The following is a 14,482-nucleotide window of genomic DNA, read 5'->3' as shown; positions in this document are numbered from 1 at the left end:
AATGTCATTTCAACTCTGTTTCAGATTGTTCATAATCCGCAAATAGGGGTAATAACACTTGTACCACCCACTTCAAAAGAGTTGTTAGGAATCAATCAATTAATCTACAAACACTTATTAAGCACCTACACTGTGTCAAGCTTTTTGTAAACATTCAAGTTCTTTAGAAATCTAGGTCATTATTATTAACAATTTTCCTTTTCTGATGGATTTCTAGTCTGCCAAATCAAGGGTATACTTTAGATTCAGTTTACATAAATGCTAACAAAACATTTAAGAAAGTCTTATCTCTGCAGACAAGATGTAGAGATGTAAGGCTGGATAGAGGGATTTGAAACCATCTGAATGGCTAGACCAAAATGGTTCGATATCAAGCTGGGGAGACGTTTCTCGCTTGAGTGTCCCAGGGATCTAACCTTGGCTCTGTGATTTAACATTGTTATAAATGAACTGGATGAAGCTACAGTTGGAATGCTTATTAAATTTGCTAGGAGAGATTGTTAATATGTTGGATGAGATTCAGTATCCAAAAAGATCTTCACAGGTGAGAATGATTGTCCAAGCAACAAATTCCAAATTCAGTGTTTTATTTTCTTTTTCCCACTGTAGTAGGCACTAGTGAAAGTTAGGTCTATTCTCCCTGAGTTTCTTTATATGATGTGTCCATCACTCTGCTGACATACTCTCCGTTCCCAAAGATTGAAAAGGGCTTCCATTAGAATAACCATTACTCTCCCTCTTGTCACATCTTGACAAATCTGCTTGTCTTCAACTGTAATAAAAATGCTTTGCTGGCAGCCAATAATAGGCAGTGAAAAAGATTTTATTGGGCAATAATGACAGATTTTGGTTTGAAACACCAATTTCTACACAATAGCTATGGATCCAAGGCTATTTCTCATTTAGCTCTTAGTTATATCCCTTTAGATCTCTTAAGCCCATGGACAAGTTCAAGGCCTTTTGTCTTCTTTCATAGATTTTTGCAATAATTTGACAGAGGTCTAGGAAATATGTAGATAGTGTTATCACTAAAATTGTAATAGTTCTTTTTAAATATAATTATAGTGGAAGGCCTAAAGTCAGCAAATGGAATGTAGGCTTAACACTTTTTAGCAGGAAGAGCACACATGTTAAAAAACAACCAAAGTCTGGGCATATGCTTACAGCATAAACTCACCTGCATTGGAGCCTGTCAAATTATAGCGGGCATTAAGTTTCTTGATGATATTTTCATGGATTTGATACCATTCACTCTCTGTGTTGCACCTATGAAAACAGTGAAACCCTGTTAAGTCTTAATGACGCATAACAGCAAGCAATGTTCTTAGTAGTTGATCTGACCTTCCCGATCATAAACACTTCCTTCTTGTCTCATCATTGAGACAAGGTCTAGGTCAGATTTTATCATGATGTTCATGATAACCGTTCTGAAATAAGCAGGACCCCCAAATGAGCCCCTAGTCCACTTCCTATCCAGGAAACCTCTGTTACAAACTGAATCATCAAAAGAAAAATCCATATAGAATAGTGGCTACTGTGACACTGTCCATACCAGTGGTTCTCAAAGCTTTATCTGGGGATACCAAGGATTCTAGATGTAAAAAAATATTTTCATAATAAGATTAAGGTATTTTAATTTTGAAAGGGTAAATATCAATAGATATAACCCACATAAACAAAAGCTTTGGTTGAGAGGGTCCTCAAGAATTTTTAAGAATGTATAGGAGTCTCAAGACCAAAAAATTACCGAAACACTGGTCTCTACTGAAGTCAGTGGTCATGATAGATTTCTTCTACAATAAAAATTAGGTTGAATATCAACCTCTAATCACAACCTTCAAGGCACAATGTATTCAGTATTTATCAAAGGGAATTGAACTTTTAAACAAAGTATAATTCAGCTCAGAAAATATTTCCTAGATTAAGTAAATCTTAACTACTTGAGCACTCTGGGGCCTATTTTTCTCCTCCCCTATTACAATTACTTCCTTAGCTAGGGTTTCATTCAGGTCATTGTCTCTTGCCCTTACAGGTATTTCCAAATAAGCTGCCATCTTGTATTAGACACTAACATTTCTCTCCATGAGCTGAGAAAAGGCAGCCTCAGTGATTAAAATAAAACCAGAGTCGAAATTATTCCCTGGTTATATCTTTTCCTACACCCTGAATCTGAAGCTGTTAGTTTATATTTTACCTATTTTGCAATTCACAGGTACTTTCATGATGGACATTATTTGTCACACATATAACTTTCTGAACAGTGAGGCACCAAATAGAGCTTTTAAATGTGGATGACTAGAAAACTGAGATCAAATAAAATATGACCAGCAGTAAGAAATAAAATTACCTTCCAAGAGAATTTGCATGTAGTTTTTTTTTTCTTCCTTCTTTTACCTCAGTGGGTAAGGAGAAAAGATGGCTGGCATCTTACTAGGTACCTAAGCAATATCAATGTTCAAGTCTTTTCTTAACCAATAAAACCCAAAATGAAACTAAAGCTTATTCTAAAAAGTCTAAGGCCAGAATTTGTGGCTCATAAACCAGAGATTCAAAATATTCCTTAATACTGTGTTTAAGTTCCAGAATAGCATGGGATCTGGGAACTCCTAACAGAACTTCCAGACTGTCATCAGATTTGATGTCAGTTAAGACACATAACATTCTCACTCTCTTTCTCTCTCTCCCTCTCTCTCTCTCTCTCTCACACTCTCTCTCTCTCTCACCTTGTTTAAAAACAAACAAACACAAAAAACTAAGTTCCTATTTTCTTTTCTCTATGATTTCTCCCTAGCGGATAGTTCTTCTTATAAAGACCATCCATACTCTATATTCCTGAGGTTTCTCCAAATTCCTTGGAATAACCCAGTGCTCTCACTTGATGATGAGAAAAATACAGCATTAAGATGTGTTCACCAGAGAGGCAGTGGGCCATATGGGCGATACAAGAATTCATGACTTTTATTCTGCTTTCTACATGATCAAAGAAAATATATTTAGCTGTTTCTCTCTCTCTCAGTTTTCCCCTACGTGGGGTGGATGTAACACTTGCTATCTACAGTTTCAAATAAAAGTGTGAGTATTGATGACATTATGTTTGCTGAGAATTTCAGTTCCTTAAAAGGGCAATGTTGAAAAGTAATGCTTTTGTTGTATTACTCGGGAGCCAGGCAGGACGGGACCTGCAAATGCATTACTTGGTTCTAACATGATTGAGAGTGAATTTTCTTTGAAAGAGACCATGACCATGAATTTTAACCCTCTTCGGGAATGATTTATATGGGCAAGACATTTAACTTCTCAATGCTCTAGGACATTCTCTAAAACTTTAAGTTGCAAGAGGGTGTCCACCTTCATTGGTAGAGGAAATTTTCTCAGTTCCCTATGAAATCATAGGCCTAGTTTTTTAGCCCTGTACTCAGTTAAAGACAAAAAAATGATATGGTAGAATAGATAGAAGGGGTTAGTCTTAGAGTCGGGAAGGCCTGGATTCATGCCCTGCCTTTGACACATCCTGGCACATAGACAAGTCCCTTCACCACTGTGGCACAGGTAACTCTCCAAGACTATAAATTACAAAAGAATTGCTCATCTGCATCAGTGGGAAAGTTCCTGATAACGCTGTTGAAATCATAGGTCTGAACAAAAACAAACAAAAAAGCATTGGCACACTCCCAAAAGAGAAAAACAGTTATGAATTTTACCAAATATTTATGTATTTTAAAACAGGGTCAAAGGTTTCTACATTCTTATGGGATAGTTAGTTCTCCTTGCTTAAAGACCTCAGTTTATCAACTAATTGGTAAATGTGTGACACTGTGAAATGGAGAAGCAAGAGATTATGGATAACAACAGGAAATCCATCCATGTCAGTGGGGGAAAAGTGTTAAGTATGTGCCTATACAGTAATCCTACATGAATGAAACATAAATGATATATATCAAATAAATTAAGGTAATTATTAGAATAAACTGGTGTAATTTATGGCAGGCATGGATGAGCTTCAAGAGTTGACTCTGAGTCGTTGGAGGCCAGTTGGGTGGGAACACAAGGTTTGGCAGACCTCTCCAGGCTGAAAAGGCTCTAGGTTGGGTGTGCTGGATATGGTCAGAGAAGAAATACGTAAAATGTCATCTCAGAATAAGTTCAACTTTGAACAGACTTAGCTCCAGAAGTTTGGCCACCAGCTAATTAAACTTGCTAAACACTCCGACTCCTACAGACAATCTATAAAACAGGGGTTTACTTAGCCTCTTTTTGTTATGGAATATTGCTGGTAGTCTAATTAAATCTATGGACCCCTTCAAAGAACGTTTTTAAATATATAAAATAAAATACACGAGATTATGAAGGAAACCAATTATACTGAATTACAATTTTATATATATGTATGTATATAGATAGATAGATAGATAGATAGATAGATAGATAAAATTCATAGATTCCAGCTCAAGAATCCCTGATCTAAAACATAGAAAGGTTGGATCTACATTGGTAAAGAGATAACTCACACCAATGAATTCCCAAATTTTTTAAATATTTCAGAATTAATTTTGGCATTGTGTTCAGAGGGTCTCCCAGAAATATTCTGCTCAGTGATAAAAAGTTTTCCACAAAAATTTTCTTAGGAAAAAAAAAATAACCAAAATTCAAATTTAATGAAAACTTAGCTATAAAATGCAATATATGTTTTGGGGATGGGGAGATGAAATATACCAAATGGCTCATTTTATTAATTCCAACTTACTGTTAAGGGTAGGCTTCCTAATATATGTCATGTGACTGTTTTAGCCCACTTCAAGGTTCGAGACCCCTAATACGTGAAACTTCAATTTTATGAATGAAGCCAAACATGAAGCCAAACCCCTGTGTAACTTAGGTGATTGAGACATATATATGTGTGTGTATATACACACACACATACATATATGTATGGGGATATAATATATGTGTGTATATATACATATATTATGCTACTCTTTATCAGTGATGGTGGTGGTGTAGCTCTGATTGTGGTAGTTGTTGTTGTTTATAGAGCACTTTACATACATTATCTGACTGGAGCTTCACAAGAACACTGGGAGCTATTTTGAGCTATTATCTCCATTTTACAAATAAGGAAGCTGGGACCCAAAGAGATTAAGCGACTGATTCATGGTCAAAAAGCTAAAAGATAGCAAAGGGTGTGATTCAAATCCAAATTTTCTGATTCAGTCAGGTATCTGCCAATTATACAAAGCCCTATACCCATTTGGGAGTCCCAAATGGTATAAAAATATTTGTAATATTTTTGTTTTTTAATCCCATTTTCCCAGAAAATTTTGCCAATGTATTGTACAGAAAGCAGATGAGGGAATTCTGCAGAGCTATGATTAAAGTTGTTATGTAAACTGATACTACAGTATAGTTTGGCACTATATGGTAAAACAAGCCTTCTTAACCTGGTGTCCAAGGCTTATTTAATATTTTGATAATTGCACTAAAAGCATTTCAATATAATCAGTTTCCAAAGTAATTCTATGTATTTTACTTATGCATTAATAAACATTATTCTTAGAAGGAGTCCAGAGGCTTTAGCAGACTGCCCAAGGGGCCCATGACATGAAAAAGGTTAAAAATCCTTTTGCTATAAGACATTTGCAATATAATTGTAACAACATCTTCCTTTTGTAGGAGATTTCTAGTACAGATAAATGTTTTTATTAGGTAACACATGCACACATACATTTATGTTGTGATGCTTTCTGCTTGCTTATAAAATGTTCAGGAGCATTTGTGGGGCCATTTGTTATATTTCTGGGCTGTGGGAAAGGGCTTCCTGTCCATGCCTCCCTCTCCCCCCCCCCCCCCCCCCCAGAAAAAAAAAGGCACATAGAGAGAGAGGCAATATACTCACAAGGCAAGTAAGTGGGACCCACCTCTACATGGGACAGGGCAAACATAGCCATACTTTTTACTGCATCACCAAACTATAATGGCCAAATGTCTCAAAGCATAAATTTGGGAATAGAGGAAAAATGTTTCCACTTGCCTCCCTGTTAATCCAAAGGCTAGCAAGTCCAAAGGTAGCTCCTAAGAGAGCACCCTCATAAGAAAGTCTGCCATAAAAGAAAGAAACAACCTTGTGCTGTTGTTTCACTAAATGAACTTCACATGGACCTTGCATTAGCATATTGATAGGTTATATGGGGATCAGATGATTGACAGAAATGGACAGAATGTGTTCCTCTCCTGGAAAGACTTAAGGGAGCTCTTTAGCAGCTGAATTCCTTCCACTCACTGTTTAAGACTTGCTTGGCTATAGCATATCCTTGAACAAAAGCTCTTCAAGATATGTCAGTTATATGTAGGATATATGTCCTTTGACTTCCTTGGTGGCCTTGGGTTGACGTCATGAAAATCAAATAACAGGTAATCAAATAGCCTCTGATTAGTGGCTTGAAACAATGACATTTACTTAGGTTACTATTAAGACTGATTTGCCTATATTCTCATTTTCTCTATTTCTTCCCTCTTTCTTTCCTTCCCTACCCTCCCTCTAATACTCAGTTTCCCCATCTTGCCCAGAATAGTAGTAGAGGGGGCTATACAAAGGTTCATTCCTTCTTACTAGTCAGCATGGGGCAGCTGATTTGCTCTGTTTTTGACTTAGATAGGTGTACCCCTTTTTAGGTAACTTTATGCACCACCTCACCTGGACATTTACCATATTAATGCTGAATTTGATGTAGGTGGTCAATCAACTTGCCAGTGAAGCTCAAAACTTCAGGGCTCAAAAGATCTGTCAGCTTGTAGCTAGGATTACAGGCATGTGCCATCATGCGCATTAACTAATTTTCATTTTCTCAGAACTAACTGATGTTCAGGGAAGTGGTCTAGAAAAAAAAATGGGGGAAGCCATCTTGGAATTTTAAACCCATAGTAGAGAAGCTAAAAAAGGTGGGCAATCAATATTCACATTAATTGAGAACTTAATGTAGTTATCATTTGAGAAACAGCCAGTGGCAATTAGCGAGCTTATCCCCATAACACTACACATGTTGAGTCTCTTGGGATAGACCTGTGAAATCCACATTTTATGTCCTATCACCCATAGCTAATGCTAGCAAGAGTAGTAGAACTCTCATTTTCTATTCCCTTGGGAGTAGATGTAAGTGATTGCCCCATCTTTTCCCCAAATACAAATGCCTGAACATTTCTTACATGTACACTTTCAAGATGAGGTCATCCTTGGTCTCTCCAGTCAGCAGGTCCGCAATACTGAGGACTGCACAGCCAAAGGGCCGCCGGTACTGTACACTGCACGCGTTCTTCTTCTCACCAGCCCCCATTCGACCTGTCCAGTAAAACAATGACAGGACACAGCCACTTGACTGGAGCCATCCTCATGAGTCATGCCCAGCTACGTGGCAGTCCAGAAATAACTTCATGTTGTGATTGAAAGGAGGATTGGAAACCTGAGCTCTAGTTCTACCTCTGAGACTAAATAGCTGTGTGACCCTGGACTTGTCACCTAATCTCTCTGGTACTGAATTACTTCATCTGTAAAATGAGAGGATTAGACAAGATGATTTCTAAGGACTTTTAGTTCTAGGATTCCATATAAGTTCATGTGATGTTCTTCAATCATCTTTGCCTCTTCATCTGGACTTGCAATCAAGCAAGAGGAACATAACTTTCACAATAGCTTGAGAAGATCCTCATATGAGAAACATGTATGGGCTATTTCTGCCACCATCTCCCAAACCCATAAAGCATAACTCTCTTTGCTTCACAACACTTAGATGTTGACAAACTTAATTTGGGGGGTCTTCCCTTCTGGCTCTGTGAGGACTGGCTCTCTCTCCCACACTACAACACTGATACTATTACAGTGCTCAATTGACTGGTACTGTCAACTCTAGAGTTCCTAACTCTCCGATTAATGAGAAGCCCCGGACTCTAGTCATATTTATAGGAAAGGCCCCTAAGCAAGAACAAAGCGGGGAGGAGAGGAAAGGAGAGCACCTACCAGCAACAAGCTATTTCAAAACTGAAGAAGGAAAAAGAAACGAGAGTAAAAGAGGAATAAAAAGGAATGCAAAGAAGGGGATGAGAGAAAGCAAACTTCTTAATTTTCTTTATTTAGAAAATATGTTTCCTTTCAGAATCAAAGACCTAGCCTTAAACACCGAGAAGCAAGGCACTAAATGGCAAGGTGTATCATTTCTTATTTTCCCTAGCTAATGCTGGCCAGCACACCCCTCTCACCCAATAAGGAGATGCCTGGGACACTTTTATAGAAATGAAAAGTGCCTGGCTCTTAAAGATAACAATTCCTTCTCCCCTTCATTTCATCATATCAAAAGAGCTAACAGACTAAGCCTAAATTCTTCTTACACTGCACTGCTCCAAATCTAATTTCATCTCATTCTCAAAACGTTTAACCAAAAATCTCTTGACCTTTTTGGCAGGTCTTTCAATAATCCCATGAAGTTATGCATTCAATGAAAGCTGGGGGGGATTAACTGCTAATTAAATGTTCATTTCAACTAATTAATATCTGCAAAATACTTGATAAAAAGAGATAACAGCTATTAAACTGTTATATATTTGAAGCAAGCATGGTGCCTATTAAAATCCCTTGGCTTTAAAGGGTCTGCTCCAAATATATTTTCTGTTATCCCCCTTTAAGAAATGAGGAACATTCTGGGTCTTGGGGGGGAACATTACCTCGTTCCTCTAACTACAGAAAATTCATAAATAGCAATTATCAAAAATCCAAAATGCTATGAATGATATTATTAAAATTTAAAAGACTTCCCACAAAACTATCTTCTAGATTTTGTAGCATCAAGTTGCATTATTGGTTTGAAAGAAGACAACAAAGTAGTAAACCTTGCTGGTTTACTGAATCTCCCTCATAGAAACATATTTCAGTATTCACTCTAGCTTTTCTTAATGCTTCAAAGGATTTCCTTCCCAAAATGTTCCTATGTAACCATTTAAAAAGAAGACAAAAAAAGAAACAAATAGGTTGCTTCTCACTTCTGCTGTCCTTCAAACATAAAAAGACAAATGGAAAAGGGATTTCAGAAGGGATTATATACGGAGAAAAAAACACACACACACATTAGTCTGCATTGAAATGGCAATGTATTACAAGCTCTCCTCTCTCCATGCACAATGCAGATGCTTCATGTGGACAAAAATAAAATGAAGATCAATACATTGTGTTCTACATGGGCGCACCATACTCCTACAGAACCGTGCCATTATTGAGAAAAAGAAAACTATAGTGCTGAAAGAAAAAGGAATGAATTTCAAATTATAGCTCTTTGGTATCAACATAAAAGCCATATAGCTTAACTAGTTCGTGTTTTACCTTATTCGTCCAACTCCAAAATCCCTTCATTGTAAATCATTTACTATGCTGGAATAACACAGGGGAAATACGTGCTCCTGATTTAGGCATGTGTAATATAAAGAATTCATGAATCTGTAGGAAATTTTGCCCCAAAAGACCACTTCACGCTCTCCTCCAATATTAGGATTTGTCTTTTTTTTTCACTTGAAAAAAAAGATAATCTTTAAAGAGAGCACTCTTATGGACCTACTCCCCCTCCCCCAATCTTGTATAATGACAAAAAACCTTTTTTATTTATTTTTTCTCCCAAGGGAGAGAGGAAAACCACCAAAACATCTGATTGTCACTGACTATTTAAAAATAAAAGAATTACGAATATACTTATCACCATTTATAATGGGAGAAAAAAGGCTATTCTCAGATCAGGACTAAAAACTGAGGTTTAAATTGTCAATACTGGCACCAGAAAAAATAAGTGGCATCAAATACTGAGAAGCAAAGCACAAGTAGATTTCTTTCCCAAATGTATTCATGCATATGGAATTGAAATGCATCACATCCATATCCAAACCTCATTGCCTTTTTTCTCTTAGCTACTTGCACATCATTTGCAAATGTGTCATTAAGGTTGGCAGGCTGCCCTACTCACCTATTCGGATGATGTGCACAGTGATATAGATGTCCTTTCTGAGCTCACTGCTACCCAGATCCTGCCAAAGAAATCAAGGAAGGTCATCTGACAGCTTACACATGAAAAAATAACATTGGAAGGGTATGGTATGTTACTTTGCCAGTACCTGGCAAAAAGTAGGCACTTAATAAATGGTAGTTGACCTACAGCACACAGAAACAGGCTTATCACCTGGCACTGCTAGGACTAACATTATTTCACAATAATAACCTTATTCTTATGAAAGCCATACCCCCTTGTAACACTATTTCATCTAACATCATGTTTTCAGGGAGCCAGTTAAGAACATTAGCCTATTCCATATGGAAAAATAAATAGCTCAAAAAGGAATTAGATTCCTAAAATGAAAAATGAAGTTATGTTATACCTAATTATCAGAAGGAGAGATAGACAGACAGATTGATGATAGATACATAAGTAGATGCAGAGAGAGAAGAAGGAGAGGAGAGAGAAGGAGAGGGACAGAGAGAGATTAAATCATATTACAAATGCAATTGGAACTACAAAGATGTTTCCTTTTAATAAAGAATGATTTCAAGCAGTAACCAGTTGGTTACTTGCTTCAAAACAAAGGTCAACAATATTTTAGCATAGCAAAGGAATGTTCATAGTTCCTAATGTCACTCTAACAGGATTTGACCCATATAAAAGAAAAAAAAAAGTAGAGTTAACAAATGATGTTACAACTGATACTATGGCCAAATTTCTGAATCTTCATGAGATTTATAAGCTAACTAGCAATCTTAAGCAAGAACAACGGAGTCTACTTACAATAGGAATTTGAATAAGTACAATGGAAGAAAGTTTTCTTGCATATGAAAATAAGGTACACTCACCACAAAGAGAGAACAATGTCTTTCAGGCTTCTCTGGGGACTTTGGCAGACCATTTCTATTTAGTCTCAAAAAAAACCTCTCACTGCAAGCAAGAAAAAAAAATTTTCAAGTTTAAGAAGTTAGTTTAATTTCTTTATTTTTATTTTTTTTTCATTCTTCTATAACTTTTATTCTCAAACCTTTTCATTCTCAACTTTCACAATTTTAGTAAATACCATTCCAAATGGCATGGATTTTATAGAAAATTTGCCTCTATAAAAATAGCACCTAAAATAGGGGCAGCTAAGTGGCTTGGTGGATAGAATACTGGGGCTGAAGTCAGGAAGACCTGAATTCAAATCTGGCCTCAGACACTTAATAGCTATGTGTCCCCTGGGCAAGTCACTTAACCATTGCTTGTCCTAATCCACTAGAGAAGAAATGGCAAATCACTCCTGGTCTTTGCCAAGAAAAGGCCGTGGACAGTATAGTCCATGGGGTCATGAAGAGTTAGACATGACTGAACAACAACAACAAAGCACCTGAAACAAAAAGAGTTTGCTTCTCTTGGGATAAACTTTGCAAGTCAACAACCCAGAAAGGGGAAAATATAAGGTACAAAGAAATGACTTCCTGATAAGTGAAAAGAATTTGAAATCCATGTTTTCATTGTTTTTCTTTCCAAAAGCATAGCCAGAAATTAAATAAAAAATGAGTATGAAACAAAGTATCATTTGCCTGTCCTTACTCAAGATTCACATGGAGCTTATTAGTTTTTTCCTTAAATTAAATTTTATTTTTAATCATTGAAAATCTGCTTTTTCTCTCACCCATCTCTACCTTTCACTGAGAAAGAAAAAAAAAACATTATTTCAAAGATGTATGGATGAGCAAAACAAATTCTTACATTGATCATATCTAAAAAAAATTGTCCAAATCTATACTCTGACTTCATAAACTTTCTGTCATGGCATGAAGAATATGTTTTATCATGAGTTCTCTAGAATTGTGGTTGGTCATTGTATAGATGAGAGTCCCTAAGTCTTTGAAAGTTGCTTATTACAATATTATGATTGTATAAACTGTTCTTCTGATCCCATATACCTCATTCTGTATTGTATCAGTTCACAGTCTTCCCATATTTCTCCAAAACCTTCACCCTTTCATTATTTTTCAAGCACAATAGTATTCCCATCACATTCATACACCATAACTTATTCAGCCATTACCTAGTCGATGGGTCCTCACCCCAAGTCTAATTTTTATTTAAATACTTCTGCTTGTTGATCATTGACAGAAATGCTTAATAAAATTAAAATGGGTGGTGGGGTTATGCTCTTACAAATTCAGAATTTAGCATCCAGTAAAAAAAAAAGGCAATTCTAAGAAAAACAAAAGTCACAGAAAATATCAATGCATAAGAAATGAATTAGTTCACAATGAAATAAAGGAGCTGAAGGACTACCTACCCCATTTGTCAGTGGGGAAAAAAATCTTGCCATAATTAATGGGAATAAAAATTACTTTTGCATAGATAACTTTCAGGGGTGGATGATAAGTGGTTAAAAAAAAGGAAGAAATTCAGTTGAGGAATAAAAAAGGGCTACTTCATATTATTGTAATATTATTATCTATAAGACATTAGGCAATAGACCACCCAGAAAGTCCCTGGAACTTTATACCAATGGTCTCCAAAGCACACTGTAACAATCACTGTACAATGAGTAAGGGCTTTCTAGAGGTAACTAATTACTATTCTTGGCCCAGAGTTAACTCTGACATATGAGTTATAAGTAATAATTGTTTTCCTCCTCCTATTATGTCAAAACAGAAAGTTGAGCCTACTACATTATTTCTCACCAGCTTTCCTCATTAATGTGTACCACACTTCCAGAGCCAGGTTTGAGCTTATGCCTAAGCATAGTACAGAATATGAGTTAAGGAGCAATGAAAGACTCAGCTGAGTAAAGTATTTCCCTCAGCAGCCTGGTAACAGCACCTGGAATTTTACCTCTGATCATCACACCTTTAGCTTAAGATAATTCTGCTTCCACAAAAACCTTGTTAAAATGTAATTAAGCTTCCTGGGTTGGGTAATGCAAGAAGGTTAGAGTGTATGTTTTAAAAACATTTGGACAGTTACAGAGGTTTATCACCTCCAAGCATGTCACGTGAATGATCTCAGATCAGTTTAACAGAGGAAGCAGTCTGGTAGGGGAAGGATCACAGGACTTGAAGTCGGGAGAATTGGGTTGCTTTAGTTAGCCCTGTCAATTTGCATTGTAAACCACAGCATTCATTCAGTACTTATTCAGTTATTTCAGTCTTCCGACTCTTCATGACCCCATTTGGGGTTTTCTTGGCAAAGATACTGAAGTGGTTTGCATTTCTTTCTCCAGCTCATTTTACAGATAAGTCTGAGTCTAAGAGGCTTACGTGACTTGCCCAGGGTCCCATAGCTAGTGTCTGAGCTGAGATCTGAAGTAAGGAAGATGAATCTTCCTGAGTCTAGACATGGTGCTCTGTCCACTATGCCACCTAGCTGCCAACACTAACTAGGTCCCTGGAGTAATGGACATTTTTTTAAAAACAGAAATAGGGGTGGGAGATTATGGGAAAGAGATCAGAAAGGTCTAAACCTAGTAACTGCTTGGCAGGGCCAGGTGAGCTCACTTTAATGGAGACAGAGGAATGATGATGGATCTAACCAGAAGGACATACTAGACACCTGAGAATGAAAACTGTAGAAAGGGAAAAGACAGATTTTTGCCAGCTTCCCAGTTCCGCCTAAGACTATCTTGCACAGAATGCTTAAACATCTAAATAGTTTATTTATCAAGAGAGGGTATGAGGTGACAAGTATGCATTAGGCATGGAACATTGGAAGAAGAAATGCCATTTGTTTCTGTATTCTGTTGAATTCTGTCTCTGGATGGCTGTCCTTAGTATCAATAGATGTTGCTAGAAACAGGGACAGGGGCTATTCTGGAACTACGAATTCACTGGCATGAGGAACTGCCCAGATGAGGACAATGCTCCTACCAAGGCAAGGTGGCATCTTCTCTGACACTTACAGTCCCAGAACACTGGGAAGGAAACTCTTCCCAGGGTTACACAGACAGGAGGCATCAGAGGGAGGGCTTGAACCCAGGTCTTCTGGGTTCTAAGCCTGGCTTTCTGTCCACTCTGCCCTGCTGCCTTTTGATTGCTAATAAAATGAGACTTCATTTGGTTCCCTTTCCCTCCACGCTCACCCACATCCCAATTCCTGCAGCTACTTTTGCAGCCTGAGGCACTGGATGAGAACCAATAACTATTTTACATCAGCCTGGGAGGTCTAGGGTGCTGCGGCTTGCCTGCCACTCCCATGCTTAAGAAAGTAAAACTCAAAACCAAAGGCATAAGACTAAGACCTGAGTGGGAATATGTTTTCTGGAGAAAAAAACTTGGACAAAGAGTGAAATCTGGTCTGTGAGGGAGAATGGGTCTCTTTCCTCTTTTCAGTTACCGAATAACGGTTACAGAAACAAGTAAGGATATAAAACTCACTTTGCCCAACTTACTGCCTTCAGGCAAATGAGAAAAATGGCAATGGTGTGATATGAAGAGCACTGGATTTGAGGAATACATACA

General features: G+C 37.2%; 1 protein-coding gene across 1 annotated transcript in view; it reads right to left on the bottom strand.

The window, feature by feature from the left end:
- DOCK4 (dedicator of cytokinesis 4) overlaps positions 1–14,482 on the bottom strand; it is a 525,552-nt gene that overhangs the window by 213,643 nt on the left and 297,427 nt on the right. The window contains exons 9-12 of the mRNA XM_027838880.1: positions 10,871–10,952; positions 9,993–10,053; positions 7,201–7,333; positions 1,178–1,266 (exon numbers count right to left, since the gene is read on the bottom strand). Coding sequence (XP_027694681.1) covers positions 1,178–1,266; positions 7,201–7,333; positions 9,993–10,053; positions 10,871–10,952 — 365 coding nt within the window. The remainder of the gene's footprint in view (positions 1–1,177; positions 1,267–7,200; positions 7,334–9,992; positions 10,054–10,870; positions 10,953–14,482) is intronic.

The sequence above is a fragment of the Vombatus ursinus genome, unplaced genomic scaffold (genome assembly GCF_900497805.2).
Source record: "Vombatus ursinus unplaced genomic scaffold, bare-nosed wombat genome assembly UNPS02014830.1, whole genome shotgun sequence".
Lineage (NCBI taxonomy): Eukaryota > Metazoa > Chordata > Mammalia > Diprotodontia > Vombatidae > Vombatus > Vombatus ursinus.
Note: the sequence above shows the minus strand (reverse complement) of the source record. Positions and strands in the feature narration are given on the sequence as shown.